This window comes from Triticum dicoccoides, chromosome 4B (assembly GCF_002162155.2).
Source record: "Triticum dicoccoides isolate Atlit2015 ecotype Zavitan chromosome 4B, WEW_v2.0, whole genome shotgun sequence".
NCBI classification, from domain to species: Eukaryota; Viridiplantae; Streptophyta; class Magnoliopsida; order Poales; family Poaceae; genus Triticum; species Triticum dicoccoides.
Window position 1 is genome coordinate 677,428,065 of NC_041387.1, and position 22,900 is coordinate 677,450,964.

Genomic DNA, 22,900 nt, shown 5'->3' on the forward strand with positions numbered 1-22,900 from the left:
AAGTTCAAGGTGTGTTGAATATGATGAGATTTTCTCACTCGAAACGATGCTTAAGTCTGTCCGAATCAGGTTAGCAAATTGCCACATTTTATGAAATCTGGCAAATGGATATCAAAACTGTGTTCCTGAATGGATTTCTGGAAGAAAAGTTGTATATGATGCAACCAGAAGGTTTTGTCGATCCGAAATGTGCTAACAAAATGTGCAAGCTCCAGCGATCCATCAATGGACTGGTGCAAGCATCTCGGAGTTGGAATATACGCTTTGATAAGTTAATCAAAGCATATGATTTTATAAAGACTTTTGGAAATGCCTGTATTTACAAGAAAGTGAGTGGGAGCACTACAACCTTTCTGATAAGTATATGTGAATGACATATTGTTGATCGGAAATGATGTAGAATTTTTCTGGAAAGCATAAAGAAGTATTTGAAAGAAGTTTTTTCAAAGAAAGACCTTGGTGAAGCTGCTTACACATTGAGCATCAAGATCTATAGAGATAGATCAAGACGCTTGATAAGATTTTTCAATGAGTACATACCTTGACAAGATTTTGAAGAAGTTCAAAATGGAACGGTCAAAGAAAGAGTTCTTGCCTGTGATGCAAAGGTGTGAAGTTGAGTAAGACTCAAAACCCGACCATGGCAGAAAATAGAAAGAGAATGAAAAGTCATTCCCTACGCCTTAGTCATAGGTTCTATAAAGTATGTTATGTTGTGTACCAGACCTATTGTATACCTTTCTCTGAGTTTGGCAAAAGAATACAATTTTGATCTAAGAGTAGATCACTGGACAGCGGTCAAGAATATCCTTAGTAAGGACTAAGGAGATGTTTCTCGATTATGGAGGTGATAAAAGAGTTCGTCGTAAAGAGTTACATCGATGCAAGCTTTTACACCGATCCAGATGAATCTAAGTATCAATCTGGATACATATTGAAAGTGGGAGCAATTAGCTAGAGTAGATCTGTGCAGAGCATTGTAGACATAGAATATTTGCAAAATACATGCGGCTCTGAATGTAACAGACCCATTGACTAAACTTCTCTCATGAGAAAAACATGATCATACCTTAGTACTCTTTGAGTGTTGATCACATAGCGATGTGAACTAGATTATTCACTCTAGTAAAACCTTTGGGTGTTGATCACATAACGATGTGAACTATGGGTATTAATCACATACAGATGTGAATATTTGTGTTAAATCACATGGCGATGTGAACTAGATTATTGACTCTAGTGCAAGTGGGAGACTGAAGGAAATATGCCCTAGAGGCAATAATAAAGTTATTATTTAACTCCTTATTTAATGATAAATGTTTATTATTCATGCTATAATTGTATTAACCGGAAACATAATACATGTGTGAATACATAGACAAACAAAGTGTCACTAGTGTGCCTCTACTTGACTAGCTTGTTGATCAAAGCTGGCTATGTTTCCTGACCATAGACATGTGTTGTCATTTGATTAACGGGATCACATCATTAGGAGAATGATGTGATTGACATGACCCATTCTGTTAGCTTAGCACACAATCGTTTAGTATGTTGCTATTGCTTTCTTCATGACTTATAGATGTTCCTATGACTATGAGATTATGCAACTCCCGTTTACCGGAGAAACACTTTGTGTGCTACCAAACATCACAACGTAACTGGTTGATTATAAAGGTGCTCTACAGGTGTCTTCGATGGTACATGTTGGGTTGGCATATTTCGAGATTAGGATTTGTCACTCCGATTGTCGGAGATGTATCTCTGGGCCCTCTCGGTAATACACATCACTTAAGCCTTGCAAGCATTGCAACTAATGAGTTAGTTGCGGGATGATGTATTACGAAACGAGTAAAGAGACTTGCCGGTAACAAGATTGAACTAGGTATTGAGATACCGATGATCGAATCTCGGGCAAGTAACATTCCATGACAAAGGGAACAACGTATGTTGTTATGCGGTCTGACCGATAAAGATCTTCGTAAAATATGTGGGAACCAATATGAGCATCCGGGTTCTGCTATTGGTTATTGACCGGAGACGTGTCTCGGTCATGTTTACATTGTTCTCGAACCCGTAGGGTCCGCACGCTTAAGGTTTCGATGACAGTTATATTATGAGTTTATGAGTTTTGATGTACCGAAGGAGTTTAGAGTCCCAGATGAGATCGGGGACATGACGACGAGTCTCGAAATGGTCGAGACGTAAATATCCATATATTGGACGACTATATTCGGAGTTCGGAAAGGTTCTGAGTGTTTCGGGTATTTTTCGGAGTACAGGAGAGTTACGGGAACTCGTCGGGGAGTATATGGGCCTTATTAGGCCATACGGGAATAGAGGAGAGAGGCCAAAAGGAAGGAGGCCTGCGCCCCCCCCCTATGGTCCGAATTGGACAAGGGGCGCAACCCCTTTTTCCTTCTTCCTCTCCCCCTCTTTCCCCTTCTCCTACTCCAACAAGGAAGGAGGGAGTCCTACTCCCTGTGGGAGTAGGACTCCCCTTGGCGCACACCCTCCTAGGACGGCTGCCCCCTCCCCCTTGCTCCTTTATATACGGGGGCAGGGGGGCACCTCTAGACACAACAACACTTGATCCTTGAGATCTCTTAGCCGTGTGCGGTGCCCCCCTCCACCATAGTCCTCGATAATATTGTAGCGGTGCTTAGACGAAGCCCTGCGACAGTAGAACATCAAGATCGTCACCACGCCGTCATGCTGACGGAACTCTTCCCCGACACTTTGCTGGATCGGAGTCCGGGGATCGTCATCGAGCTGAACGTGTGCTAGAACTCGGAGCTGCTGTAGTTTTGGTGCTTGATCGGCCGGGCCGTGAAGACGTACGACTACATCAACTGTGTTTTTATAATGCTTCCTCTTTCGGTCTACGAGGGTATGTGGACATACTCTCCCCTCTCGTTGCTATGCATCACCATGATCTTGCGTGTGCCTAGGAACTTTTTTGAAATTACTACGTTCCCCAACAGTAGTTTCATCATAAGCATTATGCATTGCACAAGTGGCATCATCAATAACGTGCGACATATTAGAATCAATAGGAGGTGCAGGTGTCGCAAATTTACTCATAATAGAAGGTGAATAAAGTGCATAGCTAGATGGGAGTTCCTTACCTACCCTCGTAGTTGAGGGGAAAATCTTGGTTCTTTCATCTTTCAAGTTCCTCATAGTGATCAGCAGATATAAATCCCAAGCGACTCAAAGAATAGAGCTATGCTCCCGGGCAACGGAGCCAGGAAAGAGTCTTGATAACCCACAAGTATAGGCGATTGCAACAATTTTCGATGGTAGAGTATTCAACCCAAATTTATTGATTCGACACAAGGGGAGCCAAAGAATATTCTCAAGTATTAGCAACTGAGTTGTCAATTCAACCACACCTGAAAGACTTAATATCTGCAGAAAAGTATTTAGTAGCAAAGTAGTAGGAAGTAACGATAACGGTGGCAAAAGTAACATTAACGGTTTTGTAGCAATCCTAACAGTGGCAATGGAGAAGTAACTTAGCAAAAATCAATATGTGAAAATCTCGTAGGCAATGGATCAATGATGGATAATTATGTCAGATGCAATTCATCATGCAACATTTATAACATAGGGTGACACAGAACTAGCTCCAGTTCATCAATATAATGTAGGCATGTATTCCGAAATAGTCATACGTGCTTATGGAAAAGAACTTGCATGACATCTTTTGTCCTACCCTCCCATGGCAGCAGGGTCGTATTGGAAACTAAGGGATATTAAGGCCTCCTTTTAATAGAGTACCGGACCAAAGCATTAACACTTAGTTAATACATGAACTCCTCAAACTAAAGTCATCACTGGGAGTGGTCCCGATTATTGTCACTTCGAGGTTGCCGGATCATAACACATACTAGGTGACTATTGACTTGCAAGATAGGATCAAGAACTCACATATATTCAAGAAAACATAATGAGTTTAGATCTGAAATCATGGCACTCGGGCTCTAGTGACAAGCATTAAGCATGGCAAAGTCATAGCAACATCAATATTAGAACATAATTGATACTAGGGATCAAACCCTATAGAAACTAACTCGATTACATGGTAAATCTCATCCATCCCATCACTGTCCAGCAAGCCTACGATGGGATTACTGACGCACGGCGGTGAGCATCATGAAATTGGTGATGGAGGATGGTGTTGGGGAACATAGTAATTTTAAAAAATATCCTACGCACAAGCAAGATCATGGTGATGCATTGCAACGAGAGGGGGAGTGTATCTTCATACCCTTGAAGATTGCTAAGCAGAAGCGCTTATCAACGCGGTTGATGTAGTCGTACGTCTTCACAATCCGACCGATCCAAGTACCGAACGCACGGCACTTCCGAGTTCTACACACGTTCAGCTCGATGACGTCCTCACCTTCTCGATCCAGCAAGATGGGCGAAGTAGTAGACGAGTTCCGGCAGCACGACGGCGTGGTGACGGTGTTGGTGAAGAACAATCTCCGCAGGGCTTCGCCTAAGCACTACGGAACCTATGATGGAGGATAAACTAGAGGGGACGGGGTTGCCGGCACACGGCTTGGTGTTTCTTGATGTGTCTTGGGTGCTAGCCCTACACCTCTATTTATATGTTGAGCCTTGGTGTCGAAACTTGGAGTAAAAGCCTCCTCAAAGTCGGTTTTGTCCGAAAGGCAAGAGTCCTTTTCGGACTCCAGGGCCAGACGCCAGGGTTCCTGGCATCTGGACCCAAATGCCAGGGACCCTGGCGTCTGGCCCCTGGACTCCGCAAAACTTCCTTTTGCGCTTTCCAAAAACCTTGTGGGCTTTCCCCTTTGGCCCAAATAACGTGTTCTTGTAACCAAACATTTCAGGAAACATCCGGAACCCCTTACGGTGGATTCCGGAACCTTTCCGGAGATTAAACACTACTATCCACATATCAATCTTTACTTCCGGACCATTTCGGAGTTCCTCGTCATATCCGTGATCTCATCCAAAAACTGTGAACAACATTCGGTTGCCAACATACATAACTCATAGTACTATATCGTCAACGAACGTTAAGCGTGCGGACCCTACGGGTTCGAGAACTATTTAGACATGACCGCGACACGTCTCTGGTCAATAACCAATAGCGGGACCTGGATGCCCATATTGGCTCCCACATATTCTACAAAGATCTTTATCGGTCAAACCGCATAACAACATACGTTGTTCCCTTTGCCATCGGTATGTTACTTGCCCGAGATTCGATCGTCGTTATCTCAATACCTAGTTCAATCTCATTACCGGCAAGTCTCTTCACTCGTTTCGTAATACATCATCTCGCAACTAACTCATTAGTTGCAATGCTTGCAAGGATTAAGTGATGTGCATTACCTAGAGGGCCCAGAGATACCTCTCCGACAATCGGAGTGACAAATCCTAATCTCGAAATACGCCAACCCAACAAGTACCTTCGGAGACACCTGTAGAGCACCTTTATAATCACCCAGTTATGATGTGATGTTTGGTAGCACACAAAGTGTTCCTCCGGTAAACGGGAGTTGCATAATCTCATAGTCATGAGAACATGTATAAGTCATAAAGAAAGCAATAGCAACATACTAAATGATTGATTGCTAAGCTAACGGAATGGGTCAAGTCAATCACATCACTCTCCTAATGATGTGATCCCGTTAATCAAATGACAACTCATGTCTATGGCTAGGAAACTTAACCATCTTTGATCAACGAGCTAGTCAAGTAGAGGCATACTAGTGACACTCTGTTTGTCTATGTATTCACACATGTACTAAGTTTCCGGTTAATGCAATTCTAGCATGAATAATAAACATTTATCATGATATAAGGAAATAAATAATAACTTTATTATTGCCTCTAGGGCATATTTCCTTAGGTCTCCCACTTGCACTAGAGTCAATAATCTAGATCACATCGCCATGTGATTTAACATCAATAGTTCACATCACCATGTGATTAACACCCATAGTTCATATCGTCATGTAACCAACACCCAAATGGTTTACTAGAGTCAATAATCTAGTTCACACCTCTATGTTATTAACACCCAAAGAGTACTAAGGTATGATCAGGTTTTGCTTGTGAGAGAAGTTTAGTCAACGGGTCTGTCATATTCAGAGCCGTATGTATTTTGCAAGTATTCTATGTCTACAATGCTCTGCACGGAGCTACTCTGGCTAATTGCTCCCATTTTCAATATGTATCCAGATTGAGACTTAGAGTCATCTGGATCAGTGTAAAAGTTTGCACCGATGTAACTTTTACAACGAAATCTTTTATCACCTCCATAATCGAGAAACATCTCCTTAGTCCTCACTAAGGATATTCTTGACTGCTTTCTAGTGATCTATTATTAGATCAAAATTGTATTCCTTTGTCAAACTCAGAGCAAGGTATACAATAGGTCTGGTTCAGAGCATAACATACTTTATAGAACCTATGACTGAGGCATAGGGAATGACTTTTCATTCTCTTTCTATTTTCTGCCATGATTGGGTAGTCTTACTCAACTTCACACCTTGCAACACAGGCAAGAACTCCTTCTTTGACTGTTCCATTTTGAACTATTTAAAAAAAATTATCAATGTATGTACTAATTGAAAAATCTTATCAAGCATCGTGATCTATCTATATAGATCTTGATGCTCGATGTGTAAGCAGCTTCACCGAGGTCTTGCTTTGAAAAACTCTTATTCAAGTATCTTTTCATGCTATCCAGAATTTCTATATCATTTCCAATCAACAATATGTCATCCACATATAATATTAGAAATGCTACAGAGCTCCCACTCACTTTATTGTAAATACAGGCTTCTCAAAAAGTCTGTATAAAACCATATGCTTTTATCAACTCATCCAAGCGTATATTCCAACTTTGAGAGGCTTGCACCAGTCCATAAATGGATCGCTGGAGCTTGCACACTTTGTTAGCACCTTTAGGATTGACAAAACCTTTTGGTTGCATCATATACAACTCTTCTTTAATAAATTCATTAAGGAATGCAATTTTGACATCCTTTTGCCAGATTTTATAAAATGTGGCAATTGCTAACATGATTCAGACAGACTTAAGCATCGATATGAGTGAGAAAATCTCATCGTATTCAACACCCTGAACTTGTCGAAAAACCTTTTATGCGACAAGTCGAGCTTTGTAGATAGTAACACTACTATCAGTGTCCGTCTTCCTCTTGAAGATCCATTTATTTACTATGGCTTGCCGATCATCGGGCAAGACAACCAAAGTCCACACTTTGTTCTCATACATGGATCCCATCTCAGATTTCATTGCCTCAAGCCATTTCATGGAATCTGGGCTCATCATCGCTTCCTCATAGTTCGTAGGTTCATCATGGTCTAGTTACATGACTTCCAGAATAGGATTACCGTACTACTCTGGTGCAGATCTTATTCTGGAAGACCTACGAGGTTCTGTAGTAAGTTGATCTGAAGCTTCATAATCATCATCATTAGCTTCCTCACTAATTGGTGTAGGAATGACTGAAACTGATTTCTGTGATGAACTACTTTCCAATAAGGGAGAAGGTACAATTACCTCATCAAGTTCTACTTTCCTCCCACTCACTTCTTTCGAGAGAAACTCCATCTCTAGAAAGGATCCATCTTAGCAACGAATATCTTGCTTTCGGATCTGTGATAGAAGGTGTACCCAACAGTTTCCTTTGGGTATTCTATGAAGACGCACTTCTCCGATTTGGGTCGAGCTTATCAGGTTGAAACTTTTTCACATAAGCATCGCAGACCCAAACTTTAAGAAACGACAACTTTGGTTTCTTGCCAAACCACAGTTCAGAAGCCGTCGTCTCAACTGATTTTGATGGTGCCCTATTTAAAGTGAACGCAATTATCTCTAATGCATAACCTCAAAACGATAGTGGTAAATCGGTAAGATACATCATAGATCGCACTATATCCAATAAAGTGCGGTTATGACGTTCGGACACACCATTACGCTGTGGTGTTCCATGTGGCGTGAGCTGTGAAACTATTCCACATTGTTTAAAATGAAGGCCAAACTTGTAGCTCAAATATTCATCTCTACGATCAGATCATAGAAACTTTATTTTCTTGTTACGATGATTTTTCCACTTCACTCTGAAATTCTTTGAACTTTTCAACTATTTCAGACTTATGTTTCATCAAGTAGATATACGCATATCTGCTCAAATCATCTGTGAAGGTAAGAAAATAATGATACTTGCCACAAGCATCAACACTCATTGGATCGCATACATCGGTATGTACTATTTCCAACAAGTCAGTAGCTCGTTCCATTGTTCCGGAGAAAGGAGTTTTAGTCATCTTGCCCAAAAAGCACGGTTCACAAGCTTCAAATTATTAATAACCAAGTGATTCCAAAAGTCCATCTTTATGGAGTTTCTTCATGCGCTTTACACCGATATGACCCAAACGGCAGTGCCACAAATAAGTTACACTATCATTGTCAACTTTGCATCTTTTGGCATCAATATTATGAATATGTGTATTACTACGATCAAGATCTAAAAAACTATTTTCATTGGGTGTATGACCATCGAAGGTTTTATTTATGTAAACAGAACAACAATTATTCCTTGACTTTAAATGAATAACCGTATCGCAATAAACATGATCAAATCATATTCATGCTCAACGCAAATGTCAAATAACATTTATTTAGGTTTTACACTAATCCCGAAAGTATAGGGAGTGTGCGATGATGATCATATCAATCTTGGAACCATTTCCAATACAAATCATCACTTCACCCTCAACTAGTCTCTGTTTATTCTGTAACTCCTGTTTCGAGTCACTAATTTTTAGCAACCGAACAAGTATCGAATACTCAGGGTCTACTATAAACACTAGTATGGTACACATCAATAACCTGTATATCAAATATACCCTTGTTCACTATGCCATCCTTCTTATCCACCAAATATTCAGGGTATTTCCGTTTCAAGTGACCATTTCCTTTGTAGTGTAAGCACTCAGTTTCAGGCTTTAGTTCAGCTTTGGGCTTCTTCATGGGAGTGACAACTTGCTTGTCATTCTACTTGAAGTTCCCTTTCTTTTCCTTTGCCCTTTTCCTGAAACTAGTGATCTGGTCAACCGTCAACACTTGATGCTCTTTCTTGATTTCTACCTTCGTTGATTTCAACATCACGAAGAGCTCGGGAATCATTTTCGTCATCCCTTGCATACTATAGTTCATCACAAAGTTCTACTAACTTGGTGATGGTGACTAGAGAACTCTGTCAATCACTATCTTATCTGGAAGATCAACTCCCACTTGATTCAAGCGATTGTAGTACCCAGACAATCTGAGCACATGCTCACTAGTTGAGCGATTCTCCTCCATCTTTTAGCCATAGAACTTGTTGGAGACTTCATATCTCTCAACTCGGGTATTTGCTTGAAATATTAACTTCAACTCCTGGAACATCTCATATGGTCCATGACGTTCAAAACGTCTTTGAAGTCCCGATTCTGAGCCGTTAAGCATGGTTCACTAAACTATCAAGTAGTCATCATATTGAGCTAGCCAAACGTTCATAATGTCTACATCTGCTCCTCAATAGGTCTGTCACCTAGCGGTGCATTATGGACATAATTCGTCTGTGTAGCAATGAGGATAAACCTCAGATCATGGATCCAATACGCATCATTGCTACTAACATCTTTCAACACAATTTTCTCTAGGAACATATCAAAATAAACATATGAAAGCAACAACGCAAGCTATTGATCTACAACATAATTTGCAAAATACTACCAGGACTAAGTTCATGATAAATTTAAGTTCAATTAATCATATTACTTAAGAACTCCCACTTAGATAGACATCCCTATAATCCTCTAAGTGATCAAGTGATCCAAATCAAGTAAACCATGTCCGATCATCACGTGAGATGGAGTAGTTTCAATGATGAACATCACTATGTTGATCATATATACTATATGATTCACGCTCGGCCTTTCAGTCTCCGTGTTCCGAGGCCATATATGTATATGCTAGGCTCGTCAAGTTTAACCAGAGTATTCCGCGTGTGCAACTGTTTTGCACCCATTGTACTTGAACGTAGAGCCTATCACACCCGATCATCACGTGGTGTCTCAGCACGAAGAAATTTCGCAATGGTGCATACTCAGGGAGAACACTTCTTGATAATTAGTGAGAGATCATCTTAAAATGCTAACGTCAATCAAAGCAAGATAAGATGCATAAAGGATAAACATCACATGCAATCAATATAAGTGATATGATATGCCATCATCATCTTGTGTTTGTGATCTCCATCTCCGAAGCACCGTCGTGATCACCATCGTCACCGGCGCGACACCTTGATCTCCATCGTAGCATCGTTGTCGTTTATGCCATCTATTGCTTCTACGACTACCGCTACCGCTTAGTGATAAAGTAAAGCAATTACAGGGCGCTTGCATTTCATACAATAAAGCAACAACCATATGGCTCCTGCCAGTTGCCGATAACTCGGTTACAAAACATGATCATCTCATACAATAAAATATAACATCATGTCTTGACCATATCACATCACAACATGCCCTGCAAAAACAAGTTAGACTTCCTCTACTTTGTTGTTGCAAATTTTACGTGGCTGCTACAGGCTGAGCAAAAACCGTTCTTACCTACGCATCAAAACCACAACGATAGTTCGTCAAGTTAGTGATGTTTTAACCTTCGCAAGGACCGGGCGTAGCCACACTCGGTTCAACTAAAGTTGGAGAAACAGACACCCGCCAGCCACCTGTGTGCAAAGCACGTCAGTAGAAACAGTCTCGCGTAAGCGTACGCATAATCTCGGTCCGGGCCGCTTCATCCAACAATACCGCCGAACCAAGGTATGACATGCTGGTAAGCAGTATGACTTGTATCGCCCACAACTCATTTGTGTTCTACTCGTGCATATAACATCTACGCATAAAACCTGGCTCGGATGCCTCTGTTGGGGAACGTAGTAATTTTAAAAAATATCCTACGTACACGCAAGATCATGGTGATGCATAGCAACGAGAGGGGGAGTGTATCTTCATACCCTTGAAGATCGCTAAGCGGAAGCGTTTATCAACGCGGTTGATGTAGTCGTACGTCTTCACGATTCGACCGATCCATGTACCGAACGCATGGCACCTCCGAGTTTTGTACATGTTCAACTCGATGACGTCCTCGCCTTCTTGATCCAGAGAGACGGGCGAAATAGTAGATGAGTTCCGGCAGCACGACGGCGTGGTGACGGTGTTGGTGAAGAAGAATCTCCGCAGGGCTTCGCCTAAGCACTACAGAAACTATGACGGGGGATAAACTAGAGGGGACGGGGTTGCCGGCACACGGCTTGGTGTTTCTTGATGTGTCTTGGGTGCTAGCCCTACCCCTCTATTTATATGTTGAGCCTTGGGGTCGAAACTTGGAGTAAAAGCCTCCTCAAAGTCGGTTTTGCCCGAAAGGCAAGAGTCTGGACTCCGCAAAACTTCCTTTTGCGCTTTCCAAAAACCTTGGGACTTTCCCCTTTGGCCCAAATAACGTGTTCTTGTACCCAAACATTTCGGGAAACATCCGGAACCCCTTCAGGTGGATTCCGGAACCTTTCCGGAGATCAAACACTACTATCCACATATCAATCTTTACTTCTGGACCATTCCAGAGTTCCTCGTCATATCCGTGATCTCATCCAAAAACTCCGAACAACATTCGATCACCAACATACATAACTCATAGTACTATATCGTCAACGAACGTTAAGTGTGCGGACCCTACGGGTTCGAGAACTATGTAGACATGACCGAGACACATCTCTGGTCAATAACCAATAGCGGGACCTAGATTCCCATATTGTCTCCCACATATTCTACGAAGATCTTTATCGATCAAACCGCATAACAACATACGTTGTTCCCTTTGTCATCGGTATGTTACTTGCCCGAGATTCGACCGTCGGTATCTCAATACCTAGTTCAATCTCATTACCGGCAAGTCTCTTTACTCGTTCCGTAATACATCATCTCGCAACTAACTCATTAGTTGCAATGCTTGCAAGGCTTAAGTGACGTGCATTACCGAGAGGGCCCAGAGATACCTCTCCGACAATCGGAGTGACAAATCCTAATCTCGAAATACGCCAACCCAACAAGTACCTTCGGAGACACCTGTAGAGCACATTTATAATCACCTAGTTACGTTGTGATGTTTGGTAGCACACAAAGTGTTCATCCGGTAAACGGGAGTTGCATAATCTCATAGTCATAGGAACATGTATAAGTCATGAAGAAAGCAATAGCAACATACTAAACGATTGATTGCTAAGCTAACGGAATGGGTCAAGTCAATCACATCATTCTCCTAATGATGTGATCCCGTTAATCAAATGACAACTCATGTCTATGGCTAGGAAACTTAACCATCTTTGATCAACGAGCTAGTCAAGTAGAGGAATACTAGTGACACTCTGTTTGTCTATGTATTCACACATGTACTAAGTTTACGATTAGTACAATTCTAGCATGAATAATAAACATTTATCATGATATAAGGAAATAAATAATAACTTTATTATTGCCTCTAGGGCATATTTCCGATGGTTGATGATGACGATGGTGACAGATTCCCCCTCTGGAGCCCCGAACAGACTCCAGATCAGCCCTCACGAGGAAGATTAGGGCTTGGCGGTGGCTCCGTATCGTAAAACATGATGAATCCTTCTCTTTGATTTTTTTTTCTCTTCGAACGTGATTATATAGAGTTGGAGTTGAGGTTGGTGGAGGTCCAGGGGGCCCACGAGGCAGGGGGCGCGCCCTAGGGGGTGGACGCGCCCTGCACCCTCGTGGACAGGGTGTGGGCCCCCTTACGCTTATTCTTTCGCCAATATTGTTTATTAATTCCAAAACGTGTCTCCGTCGATTTTCAGGTCATTCCGAGAACTTTTATTTCTGCACAAAAATAACACCATGGGAATTCTGCTGAAAACAGCGTTAGTCCGGGTTAGTTCCATTCAAATCATGCAAGTTAGAATCCAAAACAAGAGAAAAAGTGTTTCGAAAAGTAGATACGTTGGAGACGTATCAGTCGCTTCCCGCTGCTTGGCCTGGCCAAATTTGACCTTTAGTACCGGTTAGTGGCTCCAATCGGTACTAAAGGTCCATCCTATATAAGCAATGCTGACGAAAATTTCAGTTTCTTCTCCTCTTCCTCTGCTTCTTCAACCTTGTCACGCCGTCGCCCGTCCCCGGCGCCTCCCCGGCCTATCGCCGCCCCCGTCACGCGCGGCTACTGTCGCCGTCCCCATCGCCGCGCCCGTCCCCGTCATTACACGCCGCCCCTGGCCCGTCCCCGTCGCGTGCGTGCCGCCCCGGCCCGTCCCCGTCGCTGCCACCTGTCGTCGACCCCGTCGCCTCACATCGCCGGTTGTCACCCAGCTATAAGACCGTCCCTGCCGCGCCATGGCCGCCCTCACACACACACTCAGTACACACGACACACACACAGAGAAAATATTAGATGATTAGATGAATTAGCTAGATATTAATGTCAAATGTTAGATGAATTTTATGAATTAGCTAGATATTAATGTTAGATGAGTAAGTTTTTTAATTCTTTTAGTTATAAATGAATTAGATATATTAATGTTAGATATTAGCATGAATATATATAAACTTCAGGTTGTTATCAATTTGATGATATTGTTCAAAATGAATGCCCACGATAAACTCTATTGACAAATCTAACAACTCGCGATGAACACAAAGGCCAAGATAGCAAAAAATATTGACTCCATTACAATATTTTCTAAGGCATCAAATGTTAATAATAGATCATAACTCATAGGAATAACCAACCTGGTAAAGTTTATTCTAGCCGGTCTTCTAAATTTTCCTATCAGCAGTTTTCTACAAATTAATAGAACTAGTTGAATTCTATATGAGATTTGAATTAGTAAGTTCTTAGTTGAATTAGTAAGAAAATTAGTAAGTGCTTAGTTGAATTAGTAAGAAAATAAATTATTTTATTTATAGTAAGTGCTTAGTTGAATTAGTACAAAGTTGAGTCATCTATTTTGGAACGGAGGGAGTAGTTGTGTAGAGGAATATAATGGAAAAGGTCATACTGTTTCAATGGATAGGTAAACATTAAAAAATGTCATTCATTTAATACTCGAACAAAGGACAGTTCCTTACTATGTTTAGAAGAATAGCTTTATACTCCCTCCGTTTCTTTTTGGTCTTCATATAAGATTTCGTCAAAGTTAAACTTTGTAAAATTTAACCAGCTTTATATGAAAAGATATCAACACTCACACTATGAAATCAATGTTATTAGATGCATTATGGAATTAATTTTCATAACATATAACTTTTGTATGGTAGATGTTGATTTTTTTTCTATGAAGTTAGTCAAACTTTATAAAGTTTGACTTTGACCAAATCTTATATGCAGACTAGAAAGAAACGGAGGGAGTAATAAAGAAACGTCAGGCAACTGACAGCCACCCTTGTGCGCTAAAAATTGCAATGGTGCAAAAACAATTAAGTGGTATACATACTGTCATGTTTGGTTTGCATGAGTGTTTTATCAATTTAACGGATTTATATGGTACGATCTTATATATAATCTTATTTATTAGGTTCGTTAATTGGCTCAGTGATGTACACTTGATAACCGCAGATAAGTACGTACTCGTAGTAGCTTGCTAGCAATGATTCAGTCGTGCCACATGCTCGCTTACAGGCCGCCATGCATGTATCTTCTCCGATGGACAGAAGTTCAAATATGACTTGGTGTCTCATACTCAAATTAATTTCTGAAACGGATTATCCATGGAAAGAATCTCTCGCACAAATGACTAGAACAGCAGCTGATCGATGTTAGGTACGAGCAAACAAGTATATTGTAGTAAGATAAACTCACATTTAGTGCAAGTTGTGCAATGCGAAAAGGACACAACACTATTTAAGAAATAATAATAGACCACTAGCAGAACAGTTGGTCTATACTTTGTTCTAATGTGCCATGTTGCGAGAAAAATAAAACCAGCCACCTACGATTAGAAATATTGTAATTCTCATGAAACAACGATTATCCTGCGATTCCCTGCTTCTAGCATGCGCTTCCTATCACCAGGCTACTAAGTCGGAATTTCCGAGCGTAGCTTTTTCTTTCCCCTCTCGCAAGGCGACTAGGGAAAGCATTTCTCCCTTCGATCTTCCTCGGGTGAGCCCGTGGATTCGCCTCCACTCCACCTGCCGTTTTAGCGGCCGATAGCGGTCGGGAGGGTATTTCTGATGCCTCGGCTTATATAGGTAGGGTTTTGGTTCTTGCAAGGGCGGCGCTCAAACGGATGGCGGAGCTTCTTCTTCGAGTCAGTCTTCTGGGCTCCCATTCTCCTCAAGTTCGTTCCTGGGATGGATTAGACAAAGCTCCAGCATGTATTCCTGCCAGCTCCTTGAACGACGAGGTTTGACTTTCTTGTCGTGCATACGCAATAGCAAGATTTTCTGTTAGATTCTTCAGATCAATTCAAGGATTCGATGGCGACTACTGGGACTCCCGAACTCTGGTCCTTAAGGGCACGTGCACAAAGACTTCCCGGTTGTCATCGACAAGGTAAGGCCGGATCCGGTATATGAGCGACAATAGCGACGCGTCGGCAGCTCATTCTGGCGGCGGCAATGGTCGTTCGGTTGTCCATGAACCTCGATGTAATTTTTATGATGTTTGGGGTGCTCTGTACTTCCAGTAAATCTTTATAATAGATATGATATTTTTGTAAAAATAAGTCAGAATTTCAGAAAACCGGCCGGTTTCCAAAAATTTTGTTTGAAAGAAACCTTGCGATAGTACAACAGCCACCCATGACGGGACGCTGCGATCAACCTAAGCGCTCGCCTATATAAGCATCAGGTCCGTGATTGCCTCCCACACTTGAAGGGTCTGAAGATAATCTTCATCTTCACCGCCCACACGCCGTAGTTGGCGTTGGTGAGCATCGGGTACTGTATGGGGATGTTGCGGTGCGACAATACGTTGGCGCCGCCCCTTCCTCCACCACTGGTCGCTGAATTTCCGCCCTAGTTCACCTCATCGACGTTCTTGTTCACGTTGGAACCGCCGTTGCCGGACTTGTTCGCCTTGAAACCGCCGTTGCCGGACTTGGAGTTGACCCACTCCTGATCGTTGTCCCCCATCATAGATCATAGATCGTTGACGCTTGAGATACCAATTATTGGCTTTCTGACACTAGGTCAATTCAACAGGGAGCTACAATGTGTATCTGCAGAAAACCTATCAAGCAAGCAAGCCACCATTAGTATTTTATCAATTTAACGGATTGACATGGTATGTTGTGTATATAATTTGATTTATTAGGCTCGTTAATTTGTTCAATGATGTACAGTTCATAATCGAGGATAAGAACTAGCAAGCTAGCAATAATACTGCTCGCGTACCACAATTATTGGCCCATGAGAGCGATGCGACAGCTATGGCGAGGTTCACCGCGGCACATCCAGTGCTCGTGCAGGCGAAGTACGGAGTTTTTGCCAGGACACGCAGAGCACGAAGAAAGAAGATGCAACGGCCAGCAGCCGTTGCCCAAAATGGCAATGGTGCAAAAAAGATTAGGTGGTATATACGCCGGCATGTTCGATACACACGACTTCATCATTTAACAGATTGATACGGTTGTATATGTAATTTATTAGATTCCTTAATGATTTAACCCCTATGTGCTTTCCCTAAAGTTGCTAAACACGTTGTCAAAACTGCGTTAGGAAGGATTTTCTTGACGTGCCAAGGCTAGTTCTGTACTTTTTTTGAACACAGTACAAAAGCAAGCGGTATGACGTGCCAAGGATTCTCTAGCACAAATGACTAGCACAACAGCTGATCGATGTTAGGTATGAGCAAACAAGTACTCTCTCCGTTCCAAAATAGATGACCCAACTTTATACTAACTGGTCATCTATTTTGGAACGGAGGGAGTACATTATAGTAACATAAACTCACATTTAGTTCAAGTTGTGCAATGCGAAAAGGACACAACACTATTTAGCAGAATAGTTGGTGTATACTTTGTTCTAATGTGCCATGTTGCGAGAAAAAAAAACACCACATAGAAATAAAAAAATGTAAATCTCGTGAAACAGGGATGGAACCCGCGACTCCGTGTCATTAGCATGCGCTTCCTTTGAACCAGGCCACTAAGCAAGTTATTAACACGTGTGCATACATTTTCTCTTTGACCTTGTTCACTTATTTAAATTCAAAACAATTTGATTTTTTCAGACGGTATTTCATTTTTTCGCGAATTTCCAAAAATCTCGTTTGAAAAAAAAACCCTGCTACAGTACATCAGCCACCCACGACGTGCTGCTGCGATGGAACTAGCTAGGCGCCCGCCTATATAAGCATGAGGTCCGGTGCATGTATTCCAGACAAGGATACAACCTGAGCTAATCAAGATGGCTTCCTCCACGCCTTACCTTGTCCTACTCTTGTGCCTCACCACTTTCCTGCAGGCATGGCTTGCTGCGGCAAAATACCCACCGCCGCCGCCCCCGCCGTTTGAGCTGCCGGAGTCCGAGGTGAGGGAGAGGTTCTCCAAGTGGGTGATCAAGTACTCAAAGCACTACTCGTGCCATGAGGAGGAGGAGATGCGGTTCCAAGTCTTCAAGAACAACACCAACGCCATCGGCCAATTCGACCAACAGAATCCTGGCACCGTCGTCGGTCGCGGGTTCCGACCAACTGGGTTTCAGGTCCGTGGCTCGGGCGGGGTCCGTATGAACAGGTTCGGCGACCTCAGCCCCAGGGAGGTCATCCAGCAGTTCACCGGGCTCAACACCACCAGCTTCAATGCCACGTCACCCACCTACCTCCCCTACCACTCCTTCAAGCCCTGCTGCGTTGACTGGCGCTCCAGCGGCGCTGTCACCGGCGTCAAGAATCAAGGCACTTGTGGTAAGTGGTCAAGCTATACTTTCTACTAGCAGATTTAGTTATATACTCATGCATGGTCATGGTTGCTCAATGAATTACTCGTGTCGTTGTGCGGATGGATAAAATTGTAATATGGCAGGATCATGCTGGGCATTCGCGGCGGTGGCGGCGATCGAAGGCATGAACAAGATTAGGACAGGGGAGCTGGTGTCGCTGTCCGAGCAGGTACTCGTGGATTGCGACACACGGAGCGGCGGCTGCGGCGGCGGCCACTCAGACTCGGCTATGGCCCTCGTGGCCGCCCGTGGTGGCATCACGTCGGAGGAGAGGTACCCATACGCCGGATTCCAGGGAAAGTGCGACATGGACAAGCTCCTCTTCGACCACCAGGCGTCCCTGAAGGGCTTCAAGGCCGTGCCACCCAACAACGAAGGTCAGCTGGCGATTGCCGTGGCCATGCAGCCCGTGACGGTCTACATTGACGCCAGCGGTTTTGAGTTCCAGTTCTACTCCGGCGGCATCTACCGTGGCCCCTGCTCCGCCAATGTGAACCACGCCGTCACCATCGTCGGCTACTGCGAGGGTCCTGGCGAGGGAAACAAGTACTGGATTGCCAAGAACTCATGGAGCAACGACTGGGGTGAACAAGGATATGTCTACCTCGCAAAGGACGTGCCCTCGTCCACGGGCACATGTGGCCTCGCCACCTCGCCCTTCTACCCCACGGCTTGACCACAGGCAGCACTATGTGTGATATCTAAGGAATTGCTTCCGTTTCGTTGTGATAATGCTAAATTACTATTTTTGTTATACTTCCCTTTAATTTGATCAATAATTGGTAGACCGTGCGTGCGATAGCATGGCCTGAGAGTAATAAATCTTCGTGTGAATTACACTTTCTACAAGTTAATTGTACATTGGTGACACATATTTACCGATTTAGCAGATGTTGCATCGAAATGTCCCATCTAAAAAACATTGTACCAGATTTTACTCCATTTTAGCATTTCGCCTATTATTAGATATGACCCGCAAGTTAGGTAGGTACTTTAACAACAATGTGTAAAGATCTCACGACAGGATTGACAATCATGTCTAGCCTTCTCTTCTCCATGTGTTCCACTCCTCGCCATCGTTGTGGTATCCTCTAACCACGATAATCGCCGCACACATTTTACAATCGACACCCATGAGAGAAACATTGTACAAAGTTATTAAAATAGAGTAATCTAGACGAATGTTCATGAAATGGGTTAACTGGTTCCACAAGTTTATTGTACAAAGTTATTAAAATAGAGTAATAAATCTTCGTGTGAATTACACTTTCTACAAGTTTATTGTACATTTGTGACACATATTTACCGATTTAACGGATGCCGTGTCGAAATATCCCATCTAAAATACTTTGTACCCGATTTTACTCCATTTAGCATTTTGTCTATTATTAGACATGACCCGCATGTTAGGTGGGAGACCGGATCTGAGCCTCGTCCCTGTCCTGGCTGCGTCCGGCCGCCCAAATCGGTGGGTGCGCAATGTCCAGACAGGCCTGGCCCCGGCGTCAGCTGGCCAGATCGTGTTGATGCGGGACATCGACGTTCTGTGTGGCATCCGGTCTGCAGCTCCTCTTCGATCTATCGACGAGTTCCGGACTTCTCCTTCGAAGGAAAACAAGTGGACACCTTGATTGGATAAGGACCATTTCTATGCACCCGCAACATCAGCTTAACCAGCATCATCGGGGTATCGCGAAGCTTTGTTTTTTATGACACCTTGGGACATGTCTGCACCAAGATTTCGAAATAATCAATACATGCGCAGAATGCCATAACGTGATTGGAGGACCTGCAAGTGGCGAAGGCGGGGTCTTGGATGCGACAAAGACTTCACTTGACAGGCAGCTGTTCAAACTTGGCTTGCGTGAAATGTTCCCGTCCAGACCGGCACGAGTTCCTGTGAGCCTGATGGTACATGACCTGTAGTAGTAGCCTCGCAAGTGAGGGAGGCAACATTGGAGGACTTCTTGGTTGGTGTTGCTCCTTTGAGTACCGAGTCGTGATTTACAGGGTGAACACCCAAGGTATGGCCTTTATTGGTTGTGACTGGCAATAGTCTTGTTGAAGCCATTGTTTTTGGGAATGCAGTCTTTCCTCAAGATGAAAATCTACGATCTTTCATCAGGTAACCTCAAGGTTTGTGCATTGTTTTCTTCTTGAAGGCGTTGCTTTTGGATAACCTTTTTTATAGTCCGGGTGCTGTGTTCGGTGGTGGTTAGTGTGCTGCTACTGTTGGAGATTGATCACCGTGACAGGGTCTTATTTTCCTTTTTTCCAGGGCCGGTCCTGAAATTTTGGGGGCCTGGGGCGGAACTAGAAACTAGGGCCTCTTAATATAAATAAACATCAAAATAATAATCAACGTTTTAGCATCATCTTTTGACGTCAAGAACTTGTGTAATTATTTAGCCGGTTGATTTTATGAGGGAAATATACAATTATAAATACAACTCACATCAAGAAACCAAGATTATATTCCTCCCTTGAATTTGAAATCTGAACCTGGAAAATACATAGGAGCTCCTGGGTGCTCCACACCCCTATACAAATATTAAATGTGTAAAATACCAAAAAATCAAAAAAAAAATCTGAAATTTGGGGATATCAAACATAGGTTTCCAATTTACCCTCATGTGAAATTTCATGTAAAAATACGAGAAAACATACCCATGGCGAAGGGAATACTGTTTGAACAAAAATCTATCCATATAGTTTTTTCTACACATAGGAATTTTTTTGTCTTTTTGGTCACGAATACATTTCCTGGTATTTTTTCACAAAATTTCACACGAGAGTAGATCGGAACCTAGGTTTGATATCCCAAAATCCTAGTTTTTTTCCAAATTTCTTGGGGTTTTTTAATTTAATGTTCGTATAGGGGCGTGGAGCACCCAGGTGCTACAAATGCGCTTCCCTCTGAACCTTGTCAAGTTTACCAAATCAAGTAAACAAGCATACTGGGATGATCAACATGAAATCATCTACAACTTTTATGTTGTGTTAAAACATTGGTTCTTCATATAAATAGACTAGTTCTTTCAAAATATAAATTTACTAAAATCTGGTAATTCATTTTTTTACAAACTGAAATCTGAAAATTCTAGTATAGCAGCACTGTTTGGGTATACCTAAAAATCCAAATTGAGAAAATTCAGTTTTACCGGAAAGCTATCGATAATCATTACAACTTCAATGCTGATGTCATCTCAAAAATATATATGAATTAGTGCCAGATTTTCAAACACTAATCTTCTCTGATGATCCAGATACCAAAATAACTCTGGGTATCCACTTAGATCGACAAACTAAGTATTTTAATGAACAATCTAAACTAAGTACTTAAGAACTCGAGAATCGATTCGCAAAAAAAGAAGTAGATAATAGAAAAGAGGTTACCATTGATCTCTAGAGCATCAATTCAAAATTAATTGATCATTTTAGATTCATCCGTTCCTTATCTGCTATTGTCAGTATTCCTAGCGGCCGCTTGTGTCTGGCAGGAGGCGCCCTACGATACCCACGTCCGCGAGTGCATCGAGCGCCTGGAGACCGGAGTGAAGCGGCATGATACGTCTCCAATGTATTTTTTTATTGTTCCATGCTATTATATTATCAATCTTGGATGTTTATATTCATTTTATAGCAACTTTATATCATTTTTTGGGACTAACCTATTGACCTAGTGACCAGTGGCATTTGATGTATTTTGCTTGTTTTTTTTACTTCACATAATATCATTACCAAACGAAGTCCAAATGCCATGAAACTTTTTGATAATTTTTTCTGGAAAGAAGACAACTTGAGAGCCAAGAAAGTGCACAAGGGGAGGCCCATGGGGCCCACAAGGCACCAGGGCACACCAGAGGCCCCTGGTGCGCCCTAGTGGGTAGTGGGGCCTACATACCCCCTCTCCACTGCCTATCAGCTCTATAAATACTCTAAAATCGCCAAAACCCTAGGGGAGCAGAGAGATAAGAGTTTCCGCCGCTGCAAGTTATAGAACAACGAGACCCAATCTAGAGGACTTTTCCGGCACCTTGCCCGAGGGGTCAACGATCACGGAGGGGTTCTTTATCAACACCCTTGCCCGTCCGTTGATTGACGAGTAGTTTACCACAGACCTACGGGTCTATAGGCAGTAGCTAGATGGCTTCTTCTCTCTTTTTGATCTTTAATACAATGTTCTCCTCGATATTCTTGGAGATCTATTTGATGTAACTATTTTTTGCAGTGTGTTTGTTGGAATCCGAGGAATTGCGATTTTATGATCAGATCTATCTATGAATATTATGCATGATTATTATAGCCTCATATTTCTTCTCGGAAACATTGGTTTGGTTTGGCCTACTAGATACATTGGTCTCATAACTGAGATAAATACTAATCATTGTTGTGTTGCATCATGCTCTCCTCTTCGAGGAAAAAACCGACGCAGATACAAGCAATCAGGAAGAATTTCTGGCACCATTTCCAGTGAGGATAAAGTCTACATCTATTAGGTACACAATCACAAATCTCGTCTCCTTGCAATTTACTTTATTTTCCATTTACCTCTCATGTTCATCTCCCCGACTTCTAGAACGTTTTCAGAAAAATATCTGCCTTTTGATTTGCCTTCTTTTCGTTTGCCTTTTTTCATTCGATCTTATGTTTGCTTGATTACCCCTTCGAACCTGTCACCATAAGTGATTTTGGTATGGTAGAAACAGATGATGGCAGAACTCCTAAAATTGGACGTTCTGGTAATCTGGATGCTAAATCTTTTGTTTTGGGACAAGGGAATGTTATAGGGAAAGAACCCATCCAAGAATTCTTTAATTGTGTTGGAACTTTGACTTGTTATGATGCTCCTATACTTAAAAGAACTAAAATGTATGCG

The 22,900-nt window shown here is 42.3% G+C and overlaps 1 protein-coding gene across 1 annotated transcript; it reads left to right on the top strand.

Moving 5' to 3' along the window:
- Window positions 1-17,456: 17,456 nt before the first annotated feature.
- LOC119292319 (ervatamin-B-like) lies at window positions 17,457-18,882 on the top strand. The gene is made up of 2 exons (XM_037571161.1): window positions 17,457-17,986; window positions 18,105-18,882. The coding sequence occupies exons 1-2, from the start codon at window positions 17,488-17,490 to the stop codon at window positions 18,695-18,697; spliced, it is 1,092 nt and encodes a 363-aa protein (XP_037427058.1). The 5' UTR covers window positions 17,457-17,487; the 3' UTR covers window positions 18,698-18,882.
- The last annotated feature ends 4,018 nt before the right edge of the window (window positions 18,883-22,900 follow it).